This window comes from Cheilinus undulatus, linkage group 15 (assembly GCF_018320785.1).
Source record: "Cheilinus undulatus linkage group 15, ASM1832078v1, whole genome shotgun sequence".
NCBI lineage: Eukaryota > Metazoa > Chordata > Actinopteri > Labriformes > Labridae > Cheilinus > Cheilinus undulatus.
In genome coordinates this window covers 13,130,332-13,157,470 of record NC_054879.1, presented here as the reverse complement: position 1 = coordinate 13,157,470, position 27,139 = coordinate 13,130,332, and the positions used below count along the sequence as shown (strand labels likewise).

General features: G+C 38.7%; 1 protein-coding gene across 2 annotated transcripts; it reads left to right on the top strand.

Moving 5' to 3' along the window:
- On the top strand, positions 1-27,139 carry LOC121522543 (signal transducer and activator of transcription 4-like). 2 transcript variants are annotated; one of them, XM_041807073.1, is made up of 24 exons: positions 1-52; positions 167-301; positions 2,880-3,015; positions 10,520-10,618; positions 13,188-13,280; positions 13,384-13,462; positions 13,594-13,679; positions 13,816-13,967; positions 15,192-15,350; positions 15,691-15,783; positions 17,711-17,770; positions 17,925-17,945; positions 19,962-20,052; positions 20,261-20,305; positions 20,408-20,491; positions 20,574-20,672; positions 20,989-21,124; positions 21,527-21,579; positions 22,982-23,076; positions 23,964-24,100; positions 24,268-24,459; positions 24,549-24,594; positions 25,160-25,268; positions 26,810-27,139. In XM_041807073.1, the coding sequence occupies exons 2-24, from the start codon at positions 174-176 to the stop codon at positions 26,831-26,833; spliced, it is 2,217 nt and encodes a 738-aa protein (XP_041663007.1). In that variant the 5' UTR covers positions 1-52; positions 167-173; the 3' UTR covers positions 26,834-27,139. The 2 variants fall into 2 exon arrangements, with proteins under 2 accessions (XP_041663007.1, XP_041663006.1); XM_041807072.1 differs by having other exon boundaries at positions 19,959-20,052.

The following is a 27,139-nucleotide window of genomic DNA, read 5'->3' as shown; positions in this document are numbered from 1 at the left end:
CAGGCTCACATGCTGACAGAGGCTGAAGGGGAAACGAGGCACACACGCTCAGGTAACACACGAGGAGGCAAACACTGAAATATCAACGTTTATAACACAAATTATGAATATGACATGCTCTGTCTTCGTTTTATGAATGCTAATGTTGTGCTGTGTACTTGTTTAGTGTCAGGATGAGCCAGTGGAAACAGATTCAGCAGCTTGAGATCAGACTTCTCGAACATGTGGATTATCTGTACGATGATAACTTCCCCATGGACATCAGGCAGGGTTTAGCGGGCTGGATCGAGTCTCAGGACTGGTGAGTCCTGCCCTATTTTTGTCCAACCTGAAAAACCACTACACTAGATTTTATTTAATGATAATTGAAGTTACTATGCCAAAAAAAAAAAAATTACATAACATTGAAGTCATGCGAGAAATACTGAATGTGTTCTTCAACATTGGTGGAATAACCCTTTAAATTAGAGATGGTTCTAGTATAGAGAAACATGCCCTGGGTAAGACAATATTTAAGTGTTCACAACAATGAAAGGAAAGATAATATATGATATTTCATTCCCTCAAAACCTACAAAGAATTTTTAGTGAGAAAATGTTTGATATGCAAGATTATAGCAAGCAAATTCATGAGCAATTAAGATCATTCTGACTCCATAAATGGGATTGGTCTTTTTTATAAGGAATCGAATACTTTTGAATGACAGTTATTGTTGGACATTTGTGTTTAAATATGTAGATTTTTTGTCTAAAATATTTACATTATTTAAAATCAGTCACTCTGATGTTTGCACAAAACCTACAGTTTGCTTTGGATTGCTTTACTGGGGGATAGTTGCAGTTTTAAATTTGCTGATTAAGGGTTACAGCTCACAAAAACCCACTATCTCAGGATATTAGAATGTCACAAAACATCTGTTATTCTATTTATTTATTTATTTGTGACATTATTTGCGCATTAACGGACATAGGCATGTAAATGTGCCAGATTGTAGCCATAGGCTAATTTCCATCTGTAGTCCCCGGCAGGATGATGGTATATACAAAAAAAAAAAAAAAAAGTACATTAAAAATCTACATAAGAGTCAGACAACACCAAAACAAGACAACATAGATGATACAATAAAATACAGAGACCCAAATAAAACAATACTTAGCTTAGGACAGACTAGAGATAAATTGACCATTCCAGTTAAAGTGCATAAGGCATATGATAAAGTGCTGTAGTGCTAAAGTGCAAGTGTGCTGATGTATTACACATGGTCATGAGTGTGCTTAAAGAAGAAATTGCACATTGCCCTAGGCCTAGTTAGATAAAGTGCTTATATTATTGCACATAGCCCTACTGCACATAGTTAGCATTAGCAGACGTGTTTATGCATATATTATTGCACCAAGAAGAAAACATACATAAGTGCATCAATGTATGTATTATTGCACAAAATATGCATACATAGCTGTATGTAAGTGTTAGAAAGGACTTATGATATAAAAATATTGACATTCTGGAAAATTCTGCTCATTTATGCACTCAGTAATTTATCAGGGCTCCATTTTTACAAATTACTGCATCTATGCGGCATGGAGTCAGTCAGTCTGTGGCACTGCTGGGGTGTTATGAAGCCCAGGTTGCTCTGATAGCAGCCTTCATCTCGTCTGTATTTTTGAGTCTGGTGTCTCTCCTCTTCCTCTTGACATTTCCCAGAGACTCTTTATGGGGTTCAGGTCAGGCCGGTTGGCTGGTCACGCAAACACAGTAATACCATGGTCAGAAAAACAGTATATGGTAGTTTTGGTGTCACTGTGGGCAGGTGCCAAGTCCTGCTGGAAGAGGAAATCTGGATTTCCATAAAGCCTCTCGGCAGATGGAAGCATGAAGGTCTCTAAAATCTGGTGGACAGCTGACAGCGTTGACTCTGGACCTGATAAAGACCAGTGGACTGACAGCAGCAGATGACACGACACCCAAAACCATCTGACTATGGTTGTGTGAACTGATCCAGAGTGAGAGAATGAAGGCTCAGGAAACCTTCAGAACTGCACTTTACCACAATATTCTAATATTTTGAGGTAGTAGATTTTTTACAGTTTTTGTGAGCTGTAAGCCATAATCATAAAGTTTAAAACAAAAACCATCCGGAAATATTTCTTTCTGTGTGAGATGAATCTAGATCTCTCTTTTTGCGATGCAACTAATTTGCAAAAAGTGGAGTCTTCCCCTACTGGCCAACAGGAAGAATGTAGGTTCAAAGAGTTTTTAATTTTGCACCAAGAGGCTGTATGCTATGGAAGCCCATTTCAGCCACGAAAAAAATGTGGAAGTTAGGCAATCAATAAAGGAATCCTAAATCATAATTATGAGATTAAAAGTCAAAACTGTGGGTTAGAAAGTCATAATTATGAGATTAAAAGTCAAAATTATGAGATAAAAGTCAAAGTTATGACATAAAAAGTCATAATTATGAGATGAAAAGTCATAATAATTAGATTAAAAAGTCAAAATTATGAGATAAAAAGTCAAAATTATGAGATAAACATGATAAGTCAAAAGATGGAATTTAGCTTGTTTGGTTGAACTAAAGTTGGAAGAAATTGATAATAAAAGCTGTATATTTCAGAGTCTGTCTGTACAGTCTTATTTAATACATACATTATTGCTTTATAATAGTTTATATCAGTGTTCACAATATGCAAATACAATCACCAAACTATGCCATGTTTCCAGGATCATAATATGTCCTCTTTAATTTGAAGTCCTCACAGACTGGTGTTCAGGCCACTTTACCATCTTTATTTTGTGTTTAATGAATATTTTTCCAGACATTTTCTACACATTTCTCTAGAAACCTTCTAAAAGTTGCACACTTGTCTGTTTTGCAGGGACACAGCGGCAAACGATGAGTCGATGGCGACCGTGCTGTTGGCCAACCTGCTGTCGGAGCTGGAGCGAGTGCGCTCACAGGAGCAGAACTTCCTGCAGAGACACAACATGAAGATCATACAGCAGCAGCTACAGGTGTGTCTCTAACCTGTTTATACCTGTAATATCGTCATTACTGGTCACTGAATGTATGTATTAGAAAGCATATGTATGAAGACAAAAAGGTAGAATCAACGAGTAAACAAAGGAAGTGCTATAGCATTGCAAAGGTTAGCATCATGATATGACTGAGTAAGATCTCTTCACATGCATTATGTTGTTGAAAAGTATAATTACAAAGGAAGTAAGAGGGAAACCTTTAATCTTAACACCAGTCTAGTAGATTTAGTCTGAATTGATCAGTGTGGGGCTTTGAGATTAAATGCTGGTTTTTAAAGGATGTTAAAATTGTTCAGAGCACAAAAATGAAGGGAGATCACCAAGAGCTGTCACAAGGAATATTTATGATGATTTAAACAACAAAATGAAAGACAGTAAAATATTTTAAAGATTCTTTATATCCCTGGTTTTTGTACTATTTTGAGGATGAAATGGCCTTAAGAAACTATACACAACCCCAATTACAAAAAAGTTTGGGCATTGTGTAAAAGTTCAGAGACGATTACACATGAGAGGCAGCACTGGAACAAACAATGGGTTAAAATGCTGCTCCATGATGAGTTAAATGAAGTAAAAATGTCATATCTGGGACAATATTTTGATTAGTTTGGACGTAAGCCTCTACTACTTAAGATCAACCCTACCTCTCTGTGGTGCAGCGAAACAAAGACTCAACTTAAAGTTCACATATTATGCAAAATACACTTTTTCAGGTGTTTCTAGGGAAGATATGTGCCCCTGGCTTGTCTACAATCCCCCCAGGAATCAGAAACTCCCCCTTAAACTTTCAGGAAATGTGTGCTGAAACATGCTGTTCCCAGATTTTCCCCTCATAATGTCATGCGGGGAGTTAGCCCTGCCCCCAGGTTCGATTGGCCCTCCCTGCTTGGAAGAAAGTTTCGCCCTCCTCTCCTGATCCTCCTCTCAGCTGCCAGCTGAGATCGGGAGAGCCACATCCATTAAGCCACATCCATTTTCTGAGAGGGGTGTGGTCAGGGTGGGTCAGACAGCTCTGTAGCATTTAAAGCCACAGACACAGAAACAGCTTGTTCTAAGCAGGGCTGAAACTGAGGGTTTTTTTTTTTTAGACATGCAAAAATCCAATACTGGAGTGTTTTTCAGTAAAAAACTTCACAGGCATGTTTTGGGGACCTCTGAGACCAATTTTAACTTTAAGTTATGACTTATCTATCGGCTGGCTTCTGAGAAGCATCCCCACAGTGTGATGCTGCCACCAATGTGTTTCACAGTTGGGATGGTATGTTTTTGGTGGTGTGCATTGATTGGTGTCCACCAAACATTGCATCTTGTTTAATGGCAAAAAGCACCATTTTAGTTTCATCAGACCAAAGAACTTTCTTCCACTTGACCATGGAGTCACCAATAGGCCTTCTGGCAAACTATAGTCAGCATTTAATCAAAGTTTCCTTCGACAGTGGCTTTCTCTTTGCCACTCTCCCATAAAGCTTTGACTGGTGAAGAACCTGCGCAACAGTTGTTGTATGCAGAGTCTCTCCCACCTCAGCTGCTGAATTTTGTAACTCCTTCAGAGTTGTCATAGGTGTCTTGGTGTCCTCTCTCGCTATCAGCCTGATCTGAGCAGATTTACACGTGACATATTCCTTCCATTTCTTGATGATGGATTTAGGTGAACTTTGGGGGATGGTCAGTGCCTTGGAAAAGTTTTTGTATCCGTCCCCTGACTTATATTTTTCAATAGCCTTTTCTTTAAATTGTTCAGAGTGTTCCTTTGTCTTCAAGGTGTAATGATAGCCAGGAATACTGATAAACCAGTGACTGGACCTTCCAGACAGACACATTCACAGCACTCATTAAACATTAAAGTGTTTTTTTTTTTGTCCAAAAGGCAAAATTATATTGACCATGATTAATTTAAAAAATCCATAAAAGGGTAAAACATCAAAGGAGATGAATACTTTCTATAGGCACTGTATCAATTAAGATATTCTGTAACAAATCTCACTCCTTTTGCTCTGAGCTTGTACCAGAAAGACCATTAATGCTTCTGTAGCACCTCCAGTGCAACTAAAAGCTACATTTTTCATTGCAGGTTACGTTTCAACCATAAGCTAAAGATGTGGTTGCTCTACGACAGTCACATTGCAAACATCTCTAATAAGGAGAAGTAGTTTTGTGGTCTGGGCTGTACCGGAGGTGAAAGGGAAGTAAAATGCAGTGGCTGTGCTTTAAAACTGGGACCCACTTTGAAAGTGTGAAAGGTGTTTTTATCGTTTTTTGAGTCAGTACTGTTTCAGTTAACCGTCTTAAACGTCAACCATGGAGCGTAAAGGACAAACAAGTACTGATATGACATTTGGAGTTTTTCAGGAAAAAATTCTGCATTTATTGCTGTATAACTCTTGTGCTAATTGTGCTATGTTCATGTTATGGAGAGTGATGATGATCTTCCAGTGAGCTGTGAGTGCAGGTTTTGGTCTTTGAGCTGCACAGGATGTTGGGTTGATGTTGTTGGCCTCAGTATACATTTAATTCTGTCAAAGACAGATGCCTTTGCAGAACAAATGCATGAGGCTTGTACCGCTGTTTCCTGTGTGTCTGAATGTGTCAGAGTCAACACTTCTCGGAGGAAGCAGTTACTCCTGTGTGGTACTAAAAGGTGTTTGTGGGTTGTGTTGTTGTTGTTGTTTTGATGCGTAGCAGACTTTGTTAAATCTTTTCATTAATGCAGAATCTTTGAAAGAAAACTCCATTTTGGTGTCCACATTTGACATTTGATTTGAAGATCTTCACCAGAAACTAAAGGAAATATTAGATTTGAAGATATCCCTAAAGCAGTAAAATACAAGCACATAAGATACCTCCGGGATGCATTTTTTCCTGATGATTAAGGTCAGTACAAAAAGGGAATACAGCTTGTGAATGGGTGCTCTCAAATAGGGAGAAAACCTTTCTTATCTGCTGCTTGGTTGTGCTAAATGTCACCATTGTTCCTGTAATAAATGGTTTGTGTAGGTGTCTGATGATGCATCCTCTGTCATCAGTCTGGCGATGATGCTGATGCAAGAAAACATGGAGGCGAAGAAAAAGTTTCCTCTACCCACAGCAGAATTTTTTGTGCTTTTTTCATTTTGGTTATATGGCTGCAGCGGATGTGTTGGAGAAAGTGGTGTGGGTGCTTCATAATTTGGATGCATGGCATGGACTTAGGGCAATACTATGGTTTAACCACAGCCCCAAAACTTGGGGGAATTTGCCTTTCAAAAAAGTAGGGACAGGACAACAAATGGCTGGAGGAGTATTTTGTAACTAATTAGGTTAAATGGAAACAGATCAGTAACATGACTGGGTATAAAAGGACTAAAGGTAGGCAGGGATTCACCAATCTGCACAGAGCTGCATCTGAAAATTGTAGAACAGTTTCAGAAATGAAATTTAAAAGACGTTAACAACCCGCCATCTACAGTCCTTAGTATCATCAAAGGATTCAGGAGAAATCTATGTGCACAAGGGTCAATATTGGATGATCTTGGGCCCTTAGGCGGCCCTGCACTAAAAACAGACATGTTTCTGTACTGGAAATCACTGCATGGGCTCAGGAACACTTCCAGAAATCATTGTCTGTCAACATAGTTCATCGAGCCATGCATACTTGCAAGTTAAAGCTGTATAATGCAAAGAAGAAGGCGCATATGAACACGATCCAGAAACAGCACTTTTTTTCTCTGGGCCAAAGCTCATTTAAAATAGACTGAGGTGAAATGAAAACTGTTCTGTGGTCAGAAGAATTAAAAGTGCTACATTCTTTGTGGAAACCGCAGACAGTGTCCTACAGATTAAAGAGTGAGAGGACCTTTCTAGCTTATTATTAGCACCCAGTTCAAAAGCCTACATCTCTGACGGTATGGGGTTGCATTAGTGTCTGTGGCGTGGGCAGCTTACTCATCTGGAAAGGCAATGATGAGAAATAGGTAGAGGTTTTAGAGCAGCATATGCTCCTATCCAGACAACATCTCTTTCAAGGAAGGCCTTGACTATACTGCATCCACCACAACAGCATGGCTTCACAGTAGAAGAGTAGGAAAAAAGTCTACACGAACATCCAAACCTAGGTGGGTAGGTGCTGAGCCGAAAAAGAGACTGACAAAGAACAGAAAGACGTCTTGCACACTGTAGGGCTCCAAAAGTACAACCAATTTATTGCACCAATGTGACGTTTCGAGCAGAGTTGCTCCTCATCAGACTGAAAAATGATTTAGTCTGATGACTTTAACTTTCAGTGTGATGAGGAGCAACTCAGCTTGAAACGTCACATTGGTGCAATAAATTGATTGTAAATTTGGAGCCCTGCAGTGTGCAAGACGTCTTTCTGTTCTTTGACAGTTCTTTGACTGCCTGCAGTCCAGACCTTTCACCAGTAGCAAACATTACAAGGATCATAATATGAAAATCAAATAAGCAGCTGGAATCCCACATCAGACAAGAACGAGACAACATTCCTCTCCAAAAACTCCAGTAACTGGTCTCCTCAGTTCCCAGACATTTACAGACTGTTGTTAGAAGAAGAGGGGATGCTTCACAGTGGTAAAATAGCCCTGTCTCTATCTTATTTTTAATGAAATGGTAAAATCTCTGTTTCAACATCTGATATGTTGTTTATGTTCTATTGTCAAAATACGGCTTTATGAGATTTGGCAATCATTGCATGATGTCATTACTTAAATTCTACCAAGCACCCCAACTTTTTTGGGATTTTGGTTGTATGAAGAACGTGTATAAAGATTCAAATGCGAGCATATAAAAGTAACTTCCTGGTTAAAAAGATACTCCCTCCAGCTGACACAGAATTCAGTTTATTCACAGAAGATCAGAGAAGGTGAAGTCAAAGACATTCTTGTGTAAGTGGAATCCCTGAAGACACATTTCACATGTGCTTTCTGACTGTGTAGTTCTGTTTCCTTCAACACCACGAAACACAGATCTGATCTTTTAATTTAGGGTGGCCAAGCTAACCAGGATGCTTTGGTCCCTTCACTTAACCTACTGTGACTATGAGACAAAAAAGACATAAATAAGTTTGGTTTGTGGCACTAAAACTACCCGGTAAGTTGGTCAAGGGTGAGCTGCAATTTAAATGCATGTCTACTACAGGGGAATTCACATAGAGATGGCTTCACAGTGATAACATGGACATGTGTCTTGGCCTTGACTCTGAGAATCATCATGAAGATGGTAACAATAAGAATACAATGCTGTGAGAAAGTATTTGCCCCCTTTATGGCAAGTAAATAAATAACAAGTAAATGCAAAATGCAGTTATTAAATGATAATTTCATGGATCAAGAGAAAAAAGCCATCCAAACCTACCTGGTCCAGTATGAAAAGGTGATTGCCCACCTTATTAAATCATGAATAAACTGTGATTAACCATTTTTTGGAAAGCTGGGTTCAACTTCGCTAACCACACCCAGGTCTGACTACTTCCAGACCTGTTGAATCATGAATTTTTTAAAATCAGAACCTGTCTGACAAAGTGAAGTAGGTTAAAAGATCTCAAAAAGCAACACACCATGGCGCCATCTAAAGAAATCCAAGAACAGATTAGAAACAAAATCATTGACATCAATCAATCTGGAAAGGGTTATGAAGCCATTTCTAGGGCTTTAGAAATCCAGCAAACCATGGTAAGAGCCATTATCCACAAACAGAGAAAACTTAGAACAGTAGTGAACCTCCTCAGGAGTGGTCGGCTTACCAAAATGACTCCAAGAGCGCAACGACAACTCATCCAGGAGGTCACAAAAGAAACCCAGAACAACATCTAAAGACCTCACTTGACTCAGTTAAGATCAGTATTCATGAATCAAGAAAGAGACTGGGCAAAAATGGCATGCATGGGAGAGTTCCAAGGCTAAAACCACTGCTGACCAAAAGGAACACAACGGCTCGTCTCACATCTGACAAAACAATCTTAATGATCCCCAGACTGACCAGACAAAACTTGAACTTTTTTGAAAGTGTGTCCCGTTAACCTTGCAAAGCCAATGGATTGACCAGAATTCATGCCTGGCAAATCCGTCTTGCATGGCTCTGGTCTGCAACATTTGTGGTGAACCAGATGATGTTCGGACCAATCAGCATCATTTGAGGAGAAAGGAGGTGATAGCTACTACGGGCTGGGTTTAATTTGTACTGTGATCCAACAGCAACTCTCATGTTACTCGCGTTTAGCTCGGTGGACTATAGCTGCAGTGGACCACATTTCTTTATAGAGTTTGCAAGAGTAACAGGGGGAAGGGGGGGGGGCAGGGGGTGTAGTTGGAGTCTAATGGGAGCAGGTGTAGTGGTTTGCTCCAGCTGTAGCATTGGTAAAGCGGCAGTTAAATCAGAACTGGACCACATTTCTTTATTAAGACAAGAGAAAAGAGCCACACTGTAAGTTCCTCTTGGTGGATTTCCACTCTTCTCCCGACTGGCTGCGGTGTTTAATCCCCAAGCTACAGTGGGGTTTACCGGTAGCATTGTTGCAGAGCTGGCATGCGTGCTACTACATGCTCTCTAATCCTGAAGAATAAGCCGTTAGTTCATGACCTGAAGCTCAAGTGCACTTCAGTTATGCGGCAGGACAATGAGCCGAAACACACCAGCAAGTCTTGGCTTTAAATCGCTTTAAAAAAATAAAGGTTTTGGAGAGACCTAGTTAAAGTCCAGGCTTCAATATGATTAAGATGTTGTGACATGACCTTATACAGGCCATTCATGCTGGAAAACCCTCCAATATTACTAAATTTAAACAATTCTGCAAAGAAGAAGCTTGCAGTTGTTGCCTCCAGTGGAAAAACCACGTATTAGGCTTAGGCTTAGGGGGCAATTACTTTTTCACATAGGGCCAGGCAGGGTTGAATAGCTTTTTTCCCTAAATAAATGAAAGCATCATTTAAAATTTGTATTTTGTATTTTTGTATTTTTGTATTTACTCAGGTTATCTTTGTCTAATATTAAAATTTGTTTGATGATGATGTGTGTATACCAGGTAGAGAAAATCTAAACTAAAATTTCCCTGAATTGAAGTAGTTAAAAGCATGTGAACTTTACTGTATTCATAGTTATTGCTTCCACTACAAATTCCATTCCAGATCTGTAAAACGTCTCCTGAGACTCAAATTAACATTACGGTTAGAGGCCAGGAGATAGAAGTCATCGAGGCGTCTGTGCACACCGTTGGCAACATGCCCCAGTTTTTATTTTCATAATGAGTCAGAGTACATGTTGTGATTGTTTGTGCCAAATTCTAGTCCAACCTCATTCCTTTTCCTGATTTGATAAAGAACTTACAATAAAAACCATCACACATCTGAGAAGATTGGTAGCAACAAATCTCTGGGCTTGGTTTGTGTTGATCATCATATGCAATAATACATAAAATAATGTAAACACAGTTTTGATATGCTTTTTCAGTCAGTGTGTAAGGGTGTTTTTCATATTTCCTTTTTGCGTGCAGGTGAAATACATGTCCACCCCTGCAGTCATGGCCAGAGTTATCTCCACTTGCCTCAGGGAAGAGCGGAGGATCCTCTCCAGCGCATGCATGCAGGAACAGGTTTGTAACGTCTTCTCTCTCTCAGGGAAAGTCCCTGTGCTTCCTTAAAAACTGACACTGCTGCTTGTAAATCCGAGCTGCTACCAGGAAGCTGGTACTGTGTTTTTTTATCTGTGCACTCACACTCCCAACAACCTCACTTATTCTCGGGAAACTGTCCCATGACCTTATGCAGTCAGGCTGATGATACTGTGGACATTGTAAATCAAGATGAATGATGGCAGTGAAAACATGGTCACCTGAAAAGAATGACTTCCTGAACCAATGAAAGCGTGATACAGTATGACATGATACTTAAAAACAAAACTTTTGAACACAGTGGAAAAATAAAAAATGATACCATACAGAATGATGCAGTATCAATCAGTATAATATGATACAATACCAAAGGACAAAGCACAAACTTGCGATTTAATGAAATAGAGTGGGCTTCAATATTGTGCAATAAGATACCATCTGATGATATGATATGGTGCAACTTAATTTAATGGGTTTTAGTACATTCAGTTATGACACAACACAAAATGACACTATACAGTAAATGAGACACAGAATAATACAGATTTAGCACAATGCAGTACAATAACTTACGATACAATGTGATATAAAACAGTATGCCATAGGATATGGTAGGCTAAAATAGGAAAGGACAAGACATGAGACCACATGACAAGGTGCAATGCAGTACAGTACAATTGAATATGATACGCTACACTGATTTAAGATACAGTACAATAAGATGAAAAACATGATATGAGGTATAAGTTGTGAGTGTGATGTGGTATGTTAGGAAACAACACAATATGACATGATACAACGAAATATGGAATGACAGGTTTATAAATAATTATCCCCTCTGATGCTAATTGTCACTTGTGTCTCCTTTTCGGTGGATAGCAGCCTGTAGTCATTTGTTGTGTCTTGGACTCATCTCCTGAGGAATCCCAGCCCATTTTTCTTTGACATATCTCTCAAGCTCCTCCAGATTTGATGGTCCTCTGGTATGGACATTTGTCTTCAATTCACTTCACAGATTTTCAATGGGAAACAAATCAGGGCTTTGTGCCAGACAGTAATAATAAAAATGTTCACACTCTCTTTTGGAGGTAGTTCTTCACCAGGAGCCACATAAGTTTTGGGTCGTTGTTGTGTTGGAACATAAAGCAACGGCCCAGAGTCAGTTTGCTGCTGACTGCTTGAGTTTTTCTTTCAAAATCCTCACATTTCCTTCTTTTTTAATGATTCCTTCCACCTTTACGAAGCATCCCAACAGCATAGTACTCCCACTGCCATGTTTCACTGTAGAAACGGTGTTCCCTGGGTTCTCTTTTCCTTCTCTAAACACAAGCAACGCCTCTATGTCCAAGGAGCTCCAGTTTGGTCTCATCTGACCAAAGAACATGCTTCCAGTATGCATAATCTTCAAGTTGTCCATAGTATACCGTAGAGTGTGCAGAGTTTTTTCTTGGTCCATTCTTGTGCAGGGCTCAGGTGATTGTCTTCTTTGAGACTAGTTCCTGACGTGGCTAAGTCATTCATTAGTGTCTTGACAGTTGTTCTGGGGTCTTTAAACATATCTCTCACTAGTTTTCTTTCCAGAGTCCCTTAAATCTTTCTCATCCTACCTCTGCCAGGCTTGTTCTGGACTGTGTGGCTCTCTTTGAATTTCCTGATGATACATCTCACACCTGTCTTTCATACTTGGAAACACTATGATAACTGTGTATATCCTTCTCCTGCTTTGTGAACATTACCAATTCTGTTTCTTAAATCTAAACTGATTTCTTTTGTTTTTGGCATGATGCTGTCTCGCTGGCAGCTCAAACTCTTACTGAAGTTTTTATACTGGGAGTAAAATGGAAGTTGACTCTCAGTTTTAACTTGATTTTACCAACTTTGAGTATTAAATCATATCATCGCACATCAGTGGTGTGTGCTATGGCTCAACTCTGGCACAGTGAAATATGGAACGATAGAATACTGTAGAATATGATAAGACATAATACAAATAAGCTAATGCAGTGTTTCCTAGACTTTATCTTTTTGGTTGCCCTTTGGCAGACAAACATATTTTCAAGCCCTCCCACCTCTCACCATATATACACTGGTAGGATTTGGCAAAAGTAAGTAGTGTAGGTCTTTTTTTAATACCCACCTCTGTACAGATGGATCACAATGCGAGATTTGAGTCATACTTTTTGTCTTTGTTTTGATGCTAGTGACATCTGGTGAACAACAATTCAATATTTGCCCCACATTTACCTGAAAATTCTCTCCCTGAATTTAGATTTTTCCAATTCTGGATAAAAAAGGTGCATGAAATATGCACGTGGGCTATTTGTAATACAGCAGGATGAGATTTTTCCCTAATCAGGACTTGTGCATAAGCAGGACAAGACTTGCCATCAGTAGACATATTGCTTTGTTCATAGGAGTCACAGAGATTGTCAAAAGTTAAGTCAAATTTACAAGTACTATTAGGTCCATATGTGATAGGTTTATTTCAAAAACTGTGCAAATATGTTTAAAGAGAAGAGAAAATGGTATTAATAATAAATATTTCCAACAGGGTCCTCTTGAGAAATCCCTGCAGAGTTCTGTGGCGTTTGAGAGGCAGAAAAACATGGACAACCGTGTCGGGCTCATCCGAGGCAGCGTGCAGGTAACTGAGAAACAATGAGGAAATACAAAGGCATTATATTTACATACAGACATATATTTAATTTATTCATTAGTTTTAAAAAACTTTGTCTGTTTGTGTCTAGTTGATGGACCAAGCTGTGAAGTACATCGAGGACATGCAGGACGACTTTGACTTCCGCTACAAGACCCTCCAGTCTCGAGGTACGACCTGTAAATACACAGGATGTGAAGAACATATTGAACTGTGTTATTTTCTCAGTTCTGTGTGAAACCTTTACCTCCTGCAACCTACCGCCTACAAATTTGTCATTTTGTGTTTGTGTGGGGGTCAGAATCGACGGATAGGAACTCTGAGATGATGAAACAAGAAGTAACGAGGCTGCAGGAAATGCTGAACAGGCTTGACTTTAAAAGGAAGGTATGAATAATTGTTGTTGTGGAAAGCTCTGAGAGGCTCTGACAAAATGTTTCCAAACATAAAAGTGATAAATATAACACAAATATGACATACATACATTTAAAAACACACTGTCTATTTTTCTTTGCTTTGTTAGGAGATCCTGTCAAAAATGGATATAGTGATAAAGGAGATTGATGACCTGATGACCTCTCAGCTCAGCCCCGAGCTGCAGGACTGGAAGCGCAGGCAGCAGATCGCCGCCATTGGGGGTCCGATGCTCACCGGGCTGGACCAGCTGCAGAACTGGTAATGAGAGCAGAATATTCACTGAAGGCATCAGGGTCATAGCAGTGTTTATTCTCATTACAAGACAGTTGATCTCTGAACCTGCTGGCTGTTGAAAATAAATCCTCTGGAAGAGATGGACAGCTTTAGTAATTCCTGAGTTGCAGGTTAGTGATAAACATTGACCTGACATCCAGCCAACATATTTTCCTTATGCACCTCTTATCTTCCAGACAACAACCTGAGAAGTAACTGTATTTAGATCAAAAGCAAAAAAAAAAGATTGCCTTTTCAGATACACAAAATGAACAGCACCATTCTTAGTTCATTATATCCCAGATGGGAGTGCTCTCCATTTGTTTGTAATGAACTGCAGAGAAACAGGAACAGAGACCGGGGATCGACCCCAGGACCAGTGTGAAGAGGACTAGAGCATCTGCACATGAGCGTCTGCTCTATCCTCTGAGTTAAACTGGCACCCTTCTTAAATTTATCCTTCAGAATATTTCAAAGAGAGACCTATGCAAGTGCAACACAAGATAGACTGTTTGCATGGATATAGTTCACATTCATTTGTGAGACCTCCTATACAAAGTGTTTGAAAAGGGCAGGACTTTTCAAAAAATTCTCAGAAGGTGATTGGACTGATGTGCTGTCTGTGTCATTTATTATGGGCTAATCAGAGCTACAAGGCAAGATGAGGTAGTAAGCATGCACAGCTCTGATGTTTCGATGCTCTGATGCCCCAGTGCTCGGATGCTAAACTGCAAAAACAATCGCACATAGAATTCCTTCTATAATAGTTTTGCCTTCATGGTTCTAGGGTGGATGTAGCGCTGCTCCAAAGGAAACCAAAAAATGACTTTTTGATTTTATATTTAGAGCTAGTAATGGATATTTAATGTATAATAAAAACATAACATTCCAATGATATTACTCATTCAGATACACCAGAAACAACATGCATCACTCCAATAAGATTTTTTTTTTTTTTTCAAATTGATAGCACATCATCTGCTTTTACCCTTCATATAGACTGGTTCTCTTACACACACCACAAGGCTGCTGATTTGTGAATAGCCAGTAACACTCAGATTATAAACGTATAAGGTACAGAAACCAGGAAACTTCTCATACTACTCCCACATGTGCAGAATCTGTTAGTAAAGATGCATGACAATAAATGTTATGTGCTGAAATCTCTTAGGTTCTTCTCTCCTTTTCTCCCTGTAATCTTTCTCTCAGGTTCTCTCTGACAGCACAGAGTCTTTTCCAGATCAAGAGACAGCTGGACAAACTGGGCGAGCTGGTCGTGAAGGTCACCTATGAGAGTGACCCGATCCCCCTGCAGAAACCTCAGATGGAGGAGAGAGTCAAATGCCTCCTCTACCACCTCATCAAAAGGTACTCTTATGATATATTGCAGCCAACAGTATGCATGGACTCTAAAATGTAAAGAAAGCAGCATAAAGCATAAATAAGTGATTTATGTTAAGACATAAGACATACAGGAAAATGAAACAAATTCAGCTTGTGTTGCTCCTATAACCACAGTAACCCTTGTTTCCACTGGTGTATGTTTATGGAGGTGAGTTAACAGGAGTTTTATTAATTCCTATGGGCAACTCCATGCTATCCACTATGCCTGCAAAAATCCTACCCTCTGTATATTTTTTCTACAGAAATGTTTAAAAACAAGTGAGAAAAACTAAAGAGTAACTCAGTAAAATGTGTCTGCTTGCAGCTCATTTGTGGTGGAGAAGCAGCCCTGCATGCCCACACACCCACAGAAGCCCCTCATCATCAAGACCGGAGTACAGTTCACCACAAAAGTCAGGTATGAGGAAGTGACATGTTTAATTGATTTCTTTGCTGTATTTGTGATCCACATTGTGAAGCTTCAGGCTGAAATGCCTCTTTCCAGTCAGGGAGTGACCGAACCAATCAGTGTCAATTAAGGAGAAAGAGGCGGTAGCTACAGGTGTGGTTTAGTTTTATTGCAACCCTGCAAACAGTGGTGAAGAGATTAGCATGGATGCAGCTACAGTGATGTTTACATCTTTATCAAAAAAAGAAGAGCAAAGAACCACACTGAAAGCCTTTGTGACTCTGCAAATGCTTTCCTACATAGTTCCTTAGAAACCTTGAATAGCCTTAATATGTCTTAATTTTGACTTTTTAAAATTGAAGCCATAAAAAGTTTTTTAAAAGTCTTATTTTCACTTGTGAGAAGTCTCAAATCTTAAAAGGCACTTTGACTAAGACATGTCTTTGTCCAGTTTTTGTTTTCTAGCTAAATGTCTCATTCTTTAGTAGGGATGTAACGGTATCAAAATCTCACGGTACGAAAACACCTCAGTAACAAGTCAACAGAAGAGTATTTATTGTGCAATCAAAAAAAAAAAAAGAGAACAAAACAACAAATGAAGATTTGGAAAATGGTGACATCAGTATTTCTTGAACAACAATTGCACTTTTTATATCACAATATGTGAAAAAAAAAGCATTGTAGGTGTGCATTAGGCTTACAAATATATACTTTGGCTCAGTGTATTTACTAACCCTCTAAAACAGTGATCATCACCTAGCGGCCCAGGGGCCATATCAGGCCCCCCACTTCTTCTCATCTGGCCCCCAGGCCATTATTAAATCCAGAAAATGTGCAGAAGAGAGGATAGGTTGTTGTCCACCTGTCAGCTTATACTAGCAAATATGAAGGAAGCATGTTTAATACTTACTCCATTCTTGAATAAAGTTGATGTTTTTTGTGTCAACTTTTGGCTTCTGGTGTTTGGGAGCACAAGTTTCCCACTTGTGGGAAGTGGGATAGTGAACGCTTCCTTCAGAGTCTTCTGCCCTGGCTGGATTCTGCTCCTCCCATCTTTGTGAATCTTTTCGGGGTGATGGTTTGCCAAGTGCCAATTAAATTACTCATATTCCCCATCAAGCATGTCACCACAGTCAGGCAGTGTCTGCATGTTGTTTTGCTGTTTGTCTGTGTCCTTTTCTACTTTTGTATTTCTGGATGCTTCCACACGTCAGATTTAAAAGTTGTTGGAGCCTCCACAATCTCAAAAAGTTGTCACTCGGTTTTCCCTCGCCACTTGTAATATCCCCCATTTTCCCACTGTTAGATCAAGCCAGTTACTGCAAAGGATGATGGGTATGTAAGGAAGGGCAAATGGTAGTCCCCACTTCCCATCATCAAATTTTGACCTAAAAATATATTTGCCCTAAAACATTTGACATTTCATTAAATCATGAAATTGATTCCCTGTCTGATGTACTGGGAAATCTCTTATGCCTTTCAATTTTAACCATTCTGCTGCCCAAAACAATGGGATTTATTTTTCTTTATTCAGGTCTTAAAGAGTAAATTTCCTCATTTTTTAAGTGTGTAGTAGCCCTGTTCCTAGTTACATTTATGTCTCTAAAAACTGCGCATTTGCATTGAAATGCTTAATTTTTAGAATGAAAATTAGAAGATAAATATAATGAGTATTATGTTATGGTTGTTGGAGGGTTCTTCCAGTTCTTCAGGATGGTCTGTCATCATGATAGCAATCTGTGTCCTATTTATCAGTGATTTAGGAAAGGCAGATGAAACTTTACAGTCTCCTAGAATAATGACAAAGCTCAAGTTGCTTTTTTTAAACAGACAGTTTTACAGTATATCTTTATCCAAGAACTTACATGTTTTGATATTTCATTGTTGGAGAAAAATGGTATTATTATGTTTATTTTGTCTTCCTGACTTCTTACAGACTCCTGGTCAAACTTCCAGAGGTGGATTATCAGCTCAAAGTGAAAACAACATTTGACAAGTGAGATTATTTTGTTATCTTGGTTTGCCCTTCCAAGCTGACATAAATACTCGACTGAACTTAAAAGCTTTAAACATTTGTATTTCTATGTGCATTGTAAGAGTGCTGTTTTTGAGGAACATAGATGGTAACTTATATTTGTGTTTGTCCCTAGGGACCTCCCCCCTGGCAGAGTGTGAGTACAAACAACTTCACCACAAGTGCTGTTGGTTTATTTTAGCACTGTTGTAAACAGTGTGACACCTTTAAAAAAAACAGCGACCAACAGTAGAGTACACTGACACGTGTTTATAGACTTATGTTTCAGTTTAGGAAGTTTATTTAGAGGTTATAATACATGAAACCTTTTTTTATATGCTGGTTTTATGTCAAAAAAAGATTAAATAGTCACTATATGTGATACTTAGTCATTATATTAAGCCATTATCTAGAGCAGTGGTTCTCAGTTCTAACCTCAGGACCACCACCTCATTCAATTTGAAATTTTCCCCTAAATTAGCAAAGTTTTCAACTTTTCTCATTATCACAGAGAAATTAAGTAAAATGAAGCATATGATTGTGTCTGTAGTAACCAACTGAAAACAGCTCTGTGACCCACTTTTGGGTCCTGACTGAGTTGACAACCACAGATCTAGAGAAAGTTTCCAATCATTTAAGAATACTTTGTGGTTTTTAATCTCATAGTTGTTGTTTCTATAGAGATACAAACTCTTTATTAATACACTGACCCATTTAGATCAAAGGCCACCTAAGAAAATTTCCCAAAAACCAGAGAATTTCTTGAAAACAACCTACAGAAACCTACAGGTTTTCTGGAAATTTGCACAAGACAAGATAAGATAATACTTTAATGATACCTGGAGGGGAAATTCCAGCACTGAGGCAACACAAGAGAAGAAGATGGTAAACATATGAGGATTCAAATAAGAATAGGTGACATAAATACATTTTTAAAAAACAGAACTAATATTGAATCAGGACGTATATGCAATTGACATTCTGTGCAATTAAAACATATTAAGGTGACATGTTGATATTAAGCCACAAGGTACAGTTACTTAAAAAAAAGCTGACTGCTTTAAAGAGGAGAAAATGCTTAGAAAACAGTCAAATTCCTCACAGGGTCATTGTGTCAGTGGGTGTGATGTTAGCCTGATATACTCTGTACAGTGTGGCTAACATTAGCAGCTAGCTCCGCCAGCCTTCGCTCCTCTTTGCTGATTAATATTGTTCTTTGATATGTGGCTTCTTTCCACTTCAGTTGAGTAGTTATACGTGAGTTAAAGCCTCAGCAGCCTTCATACCACTTTATTTCCATGATCTTCTTCAAAAAAAACTGTCATACAGCGCTTTTCCTACTACACGCTAACTGCTAAGCTTCTCGTGTTTACGTCCGTGAAGTGGAGGGGAAAGCTCTGAGGGAAAGCTTCATTGCAGTTTAAAAGAGCATTAGACCAGGATTTCAAGCCCATGTTTATAAAAAATGTTAGTTTATCCTACTCATTAACCTTGCACTGGCTTATTTGATAAACTAATTTAACTGTTTAACCGTGCAATTTGTCAGTCACATGTCTTAAATTTACAGTATTTAGCCTGGTAGCAGACCAAATTTAATAAGAACAAAAATATATATTTTAAGTAGGTCTATCTAAATTAATGTTTATTCAACTGAATCCAATATTTTTTATTATTATATTAATAATATTTTATAATATTTTAATATTATATGTAGTTATTCATAAATAGGGAGAGTCCCCTTCATGGACAACAAAAAGAACCAAATTAAAGATGCACTTTTTAAAACAAATTCCACTGGTTGCCACAGTTTCCACCAGAGAAATTCACATCACAATCTACAATTGACTGTCAGACGTCGCTGATATTCCCAATATTACAAACGGCACCTTTAAAAGCAACAAATCCATGCAAAATGCCCAGGCATCTCATCCAGTCTTAACATTACAGTCATGCTGCATCTGCTCTAAATGGGTTAAAGTTTACAAGATACTATATTTACTTTTTGCAGTAGTTCATTACAAAGACAAGATTATAAATTCCTGCATGAAAAGTTAGATATTTGAATACTTGAGGTTTTATTTTGAAGCCTACCAGAGCAGCAGTCAGTGGAGACAGATCAAATTACATTTATCTCCTTGGCCTGTTTATTTGACCTTTTTTCTCTCCTCAGAAGTCGTCAGTTTTTCATCCTGACCAACAACACTAAAGTCATGGACATAGAGGATTACTCAAACGGCTGTCTCTCTGTGGAGTTCAGACACCTGGTGAGACTAAACCTCAAATTATACTGAAGTCAGAGCCTGCAAAATTTACTGCCTGTTTCATAGCTTCCAGACAAACTATCTGCTTTACAGTTTAAACACCTCCTTGCGCAAATATGCCATTTGCACCTTAATGTGTGAAGGAAGGGCACCTTTTCTAAATGACAGAAATCCCCTTTAAGATGGCTGACATCCTGTTTGTATCTTACAGCAGCTGAAAGAGAAGAAGTACATCAACGGAACGAAGGGGAATGAGGTAAGAAGAGATAACCATGTTCTGAATTACTACCTGGTTACTTATCAACTTGTGCATTATTTCAATAAAAAAGTCTCATGTCTGTAAATGTCTTTGTTGTAGGGTCTCCTCACCGTGACAGAGGAGCTCCACTCGCTCAGTTTTGAGGCATGTTTCACAGTCCAAGGTCTCACCATCGATCTGGAGGTGAGAAGCAGCGGAAATTTGACTAAGTGTGTAAATGTGGTTGTAAATGAAATCTTCTCACAGTTAATTTAAAATTTTCTAGACATGTTCCCTGCCTCTGGTGGTCATTTCCAACGTGAGCCAGCTGCCTGGAGGATGGGCCTCGGTCATGTGGTACAACCTTCTGACAGACGAGCCCAGGGTGAGTTTACTGATAGATAAAGAAAAATAAACTGTCTGAAAAGTGTTTTGCCAAAATGTAGGGAAAAAGGACAACATTTTTGCAACTCCTGGTGCTATATGAGTCATATGGGTAAAAAACAAATCTTTTAAAAGCACAGTTTGTGAATTAAAACATCATTTCAGAGAAGCATTGTTTGAACTGTAGGATCATTGTAGAGGATGTGGTTGGGCTTCAGTTGAATTATTTTGTATTATATTGAAATATGTTTTCAAAAACCACTTCCATACCCACATTCCCATCCTCTTAGCCTTCTTCCTCCTCTTTGAATCCACAGAGCCTGGCCTACTTTGGAAACCCGCCTCGGGCCACATGGAGTCAGCTCTCAGAGGTCCTCAGCTGGCAGTTCTCCACCTTCGCTGGTCGAGGCCTCAACAAGGAGCAGCTAAGCATGCTGGGAGAGAAACTGCTTGGTATGTTCTGTGTTGAGTTTTAAAAACTCCTCAGTAGGAAAAGACATGTCATGGATTTTTACACAGCTTCTGCCGACACTGTCTTACACAGCTAATAAGTAAATATGAGAGCTTATAGTTTGTTGGCCTTCATAAGAAAAAGCACGTCAGTGGCCCGGAAGATTTTCAGGCCTGCAGCTCGTCTGTTATGATGAATGATCGTGCTGTGTGATTATTTTCTAGGTTTGTGTGTTTTGACTTTTTAATGCATGAAGTATTGGCCTTCTATTCATTTGGACTTTTGCACATGTTTTTGACTATGTCTCTCATAAACACATCTTGTTAAGTTACAACAAAAGAAACTTGGAATGCAAAGCTAACAGATGTTTTTGTCATTTTTGTTATTTTTTGATGTTTTTGTAGGCCAGCATGTCTCCTGTAGTGATTATCAAGTCACCTGGTCAAAGTTCTGTAAGGTAAGTCTGCAATAATAATATTGAAATACATTTTAAGGCCACATTTCACCAATTTCATTTGGGGAAATTTGATTCTTTTAGAAACAGATGGGATGGGGATGTAGCTGAAAAGGAGTCAAAGGGTCTGCAAGTCCTTAAGATTATCCCGGAGCTACAGCTTTATTACCAGCGTGCATCTGTAACTCCTGTTAGGTTCGATAACGAACAGATTACTGATTGTTTAAAAACTTGAACTATCATCCTGGCAGTTACATGCCAGGTGTACAAAGAGCTGGGTATCTGTGGTACTGGGACTTTTAGAAACCTTACAATTAATGGATCAACATGAGGCCTTTAACTCTGACTTTAGAAATTGAATCACTTCATCTTTGAGTCAGAGTGGACATTTGAACAAAGTATGAAGAAAATCCCTTAAAGCATGCTTAAGATAATGTGAGTGGCCCAGGCATACATAGGAACAGATGGACAGCCCCACAACATTATGCCTTGAGCCTCTGCTATTGTTGATTTAGAGGCATAAAAAAAGGCTGTCATAGGGGCAGCTCCTTTTCTGCATGTCATTTCCCACTCTGTCCATGATTTCCTACTCTGTCCACAGCCCTGTCCTCCCCAAATAAAGGCAAAAAACCCAAAACAGATCTTTAAAAGACAACACGTCATCTAAATGTACACAGAGGGTCATTTTTTTCATGAGCTAACACACAGCAAGTCTTTCTGCATCCAGGTTAGTGGCTACCGGCTGGCTGTTAATGTACGCATCAGGGGTGAAGCTATTTTAGAGTGCAGAGGCAGACACCAGCTCTATTTTTGCTTGTTTTGGCATTACCATCAGTAGCCTGTGGTTAGTTAGGAAAATAAAGCCAATGCAAAGCAGAAGAGTATCTCATCGATTCAATATAGAAGAATCCTACAGTATTATCCAATGAGCTTTAATGGGACTGGTACTTTGTGTAACAAGAGCGCCCTCTGCTGGGGCCCTTAAAGACTTTCCAGTTGAAGCCTGTGCTCCATAGCTGGCCTGCAGCATTGTGGCCTCCTGGAAAGTTGAAAAGTAATATGCTCTGCTAAAATACTTTCAAACAAGCTTGTTTTTCTTGTTAAAAGTTCTATTTATTCATTTCATATGCATGTGAGAATCTCTAAAATCAATATCAAACATTTCTGTGTCAATATTGATTTGTTTTTGAGTCATTAAGGCTTTATTGTTGTGCTTTACTATGTAATACTGTAGCTGTTGATCTCTGTAGTTTAGCCTTTCAACCAACATTTAACTCAACCAACTTTTATATATTATATATCCAATATTTATCTTGTTCTCTTTCATTCCACATTAATATCATAAATTTAGTTTTCTATATCAATTGAATAATACATCCTCTCTGATTGTCATGAATTCTTAAAGGAGAACATTCCTGGAAAGCCCTTCAGTTTCTGGATGTGGTTGGATTCAATCCTGGAGCTCATCAAGAAACACCTGCTACCTGTTTGGAATGAGAAGTAAGCTACTGGTTCATCTGTGACACTTGAATTACTCCCTTGAAGAGTTTTCTGGAAAGTACATGCATTCTACCAACCTTGCAAAGCAGATACTGTCCAGGTTCCACATCTGTCAGGTAGATCCATCATGCAAAACTCCAATCTGAAATGACTGTGCCCAGTCTGAGAGGAAACCTTACAGTTAGTAGCATTTGAGCAGAATGAGGCTGTAGCTACAGGCAGGGTTTAGTTTCTCTGGAAGCTGGTAGCAAGGGGTGCTGCTGGCGTAACGATTAGCTCAGATGTAGCTACAGTATAGTGGCCGTTTTATCAGAACTGGACCACATTTCTTTACTGTAAAAGAGCAAGACCCACACTGAAAGCATTTCTTGGCAGAGATGGTGTTTTTGCTCTTCTCCTGATTGGCCTCGGTTTGAGTTTGATCCACCAACAAGCTCCACCTTTCATAAACCATGCCAGCACCTGCCTGCTGAGCTGATCTTACTTACTTGAGCTGCTCATGCCTGCTACCGCTTGTCTTGCTCTAACTGGCCCATAATGAATGTGATAGACAGAACGTTCCTCCAATCACCTTCTGAGAATTTTTCAAAGAGTCCTGCCCTTCCTACTTGGTATGGAAGTTTTCCAAGAGAAATGAGAAATATATCTATGCGATAGATATGTGAAACTGTCTGGTGTGTCAGTTTAGCACTCTGCAGAGATACTCAGAGTATTTAAAGTGAAGACAGCCAATGCAAAAACTTGCACTTCCTAAAATTGGAGGAGGGGTTGACCCAACACTACAGCTGAAGTATAAACCAGGCCTGCAGTTCACGTCTCCTCCTAAAGCATGAATTTTGTATCATAAGTTTATTTTTTCTTCTCTTTTTCTAACCCCATCCTTGCAGCTACATCATGGGCTTTGTGAGTAAAGAGATGGAGCGAGCTTTGCTGAAGGACAAAGAGCAAGGCACTTTTCTCCTTCGCTTCAGTGAGAGCCACCTCGGAGGAATCACCTTCACCTGGGTGGAGCACAACGAAAACGGTTAGACCTTTTCCTGGACTGAGTCAAAGCCAAGTTAAATAGGTTGATAGGTTCAAATCCATACATTTTACTCAGTATGTTCCTAAATAATTGTAATCTGAGTTCAAGATTTAATCCTTGATGGGTTTTTTTCTAATGCCTTGCCTTGAAAATGTTTTGTCCAAAAGGAGAGGCGAGGTTAAACTCTGTGGAGCCGTACACTAAAAACCGCCTAAGTGCTCTTCCATTTGCTGACATCATTCGAGACTACAAAGTGATCTCAGAAGGGGTTGTACCAGAGAATCCGCTCAAGTTCCTCTACCCAAATATCCCAAAAGATGATGCCTTTGGACGTCTTTACAACAGTCAGCCGAGCAAAGGTAGAAGTGTAGATTTATTTATTTACTTATTTTCTAAGTTTTCATTAGTCTATAATATTAATGTTCCTTGTATGTTGTGTGATTTCCAGTCTATCCATATATACCGTCCACCCTGATCCCCATCTCTGAATTACGGTGAGTAGACCATAAGAGACTCCTACAGAGGTTAACAGGGATGTTTTGAAAGACTTTATATGGAAGAGGACTCAGGATTCTGAACAGATTTATTTAGGTTCTGTCCTTTTTAAATTCAAGAATCCTTTGTTTACTGGTCACATATTATGCAAAATACCCCCCCCCCCCACACACACACACACTTTCTCCACCTTTCAAAAAATGTGTGCTAAAACAAGACTTCATCAGATTTTCCCCTCATGACGTCATGTGGGCATTTAGCACCACCCCCAGGTTCAGTTGTCCCTCCCCGTTTGGAAGAAAGTTCTGGCCTCCTCTCCTCAAAAACAGTTTGTTCTGAGTAGGGCTGAAACAGAGGGTTTTTTAGAAATGCAAAAATCCAATACTTTGAGTGTATTTTCAGCAACAAACTTCACAGGCATGTTTTGGGGACCTTTGAGAATAATATAAACTTGTCTTAAAGGGGTAAAATATGTGACCTTTAAAGTTAAGACTGAAATTCTTTCTAAGAGTACTCTATAACAATAGTATAACACCTTTTGGCCCCCTTTCTTTTTTCTCCCAGCTCTAATGTGAGCACCTCATCGCCCTCCTCCTGTCGGTCTCCTGAACCACCGATGACTCCTGGAGAGTTTGACATGCTGAATGAGCAACTGTGCTTTGGCATCGATACTGTAAGTCGAAGTTTTAGGGTTTTAATTGACCTTACCAAAAAAAATATTTGCAAAATATTTTTAAATTTCCACGTTGTTAGTAGATCTAATGATAGAGCCTAAATAGATCTTACCTGAATGAATCTTGCTAGCTTTCTTATGAATCTTTGCCATAAAGCTTAATGCTGACTCAGTGTTCTGCTTTTATTCTTTAACATTTAAACTCTATCACAGTCAACACAAAAAGGCACCTGTTCTGAATTTGAAAATATCATAACAGATAGATGTAATGATATATTTAAATAGAAATACATAATACTTTATGCCTTTTAATCAGGAAAAAAATAACTCATGCTGTTTCTGTCTAACGTCTAGTCAGAGTTTATTTTTAAAGGACATTACAAAGGAACGCTGTTGACCAAAGTGCTATATCAGCTTAGAATACAATATTGAAATCTTGTGTTAAATAAAAAATAACCACAGAATAAAAACAAATTTATTCCCCCCTTTTGGGACATTTTTATTTTGTACATGTCATAGCTGATGGCTGTTTTTTTTTTGTTTGTTTGTTTTTTTGTTTTTTTTAATTGACCTGATTTTGGTATTGACATGTACTTGTGTAAAAAGGCTGTGAATATCAAAATATATTGACTGCACTAATACGTTTCTGGAGTTTTAGGCTGGATCAAAAACCCTACATCAGTTGAGATCTTTTTCTTTGTTCGTTCAACTTTGTTGAGCTGAAGTTTCAGGTCTGAAATACAGATTTAAATGTTGGTGCTGGTCTTAATAGTGGTATTGGCTCAAATGAATCTGTAAACATTGGCGTATCAGATACCAGCAGTGCTTTAAGTGGGAAAAAATAAGTGTAAATGAGTTTACTTTCCTTAACCAACTGAATCCAGTGTGTCACACAATCACAGAACTAGATTAGGCAAAATGGACCAAAAGTCATACCTCAGTATTTTTTTTTTCTTTTTTTTTTTGTTGCGTACTAACTGGAGGCACGGGGGCCAGATCAGGCCCCCATGGCATTCCATCTGGCCCCTGGCGGATACTTAAATTCAGAAAATTTGAGAAGGAAAAAATAAGGAATGCTATTGTTTAACTTTTTTCTTAAAGTTTAAATAAAACCTTCAACTTAGTGACTTTTCAAACAAACACATGTTAGTTGAAAACAAAACATCATTCCTATTATCATTTTTTTTTAACAAAGCTCCTTAGATAATTCCAATGCTATGTATTTCCCCGTTAGACTAAACACTTCAAGTAGACAATCTTGTGATCAACTATTTAGTTGCTATCCTAGGAGAACAAACTGGAAACTTGTAAGAAGTCCTGATACACTAAGGAATAGAATTAACAAGTGGCAGTACAGCATACTGGTGCGTACCAGCCCACTTAAAGCACTAGATACAGGCAAAAATCCAATATTGTGCATTCCTGGTTTGTTAGCACAGTGTGCCATTTCACCCTCAGAAAAGTCTGCTTTTAATGTCCATTTGGTCTCGTCTTTATGAGTCCTTTACATTTCTTCTGTTGTTCTTATTTTTGTGTTACAGATGAGCTCGCCGTATTCAGAGTAACGCCAGGTGAACAAACAGCATTTTTCTTAAGTGATGGAAGTTTTATACCTTTGTTGGCCGACTGTTTGGATTGTATTATCATTCTGTGACCACATTATTTTGGATATCTGTATTTAAACTTTAGATTGTTTTATTTACTTTCAGAGATTTTTTTTTATACCTGGACTGATGTTTGCCTCTCAGGAGTCATCACTGGTATTTTCAGTTGTACAATTATATACTTTTGTGTTTTGTGTTTTGTTTGTTTTGTATTTTTCTTTTATTGGTTACTGTAACTGTGTGATAATGTGAATTTGTCTTTTTTTT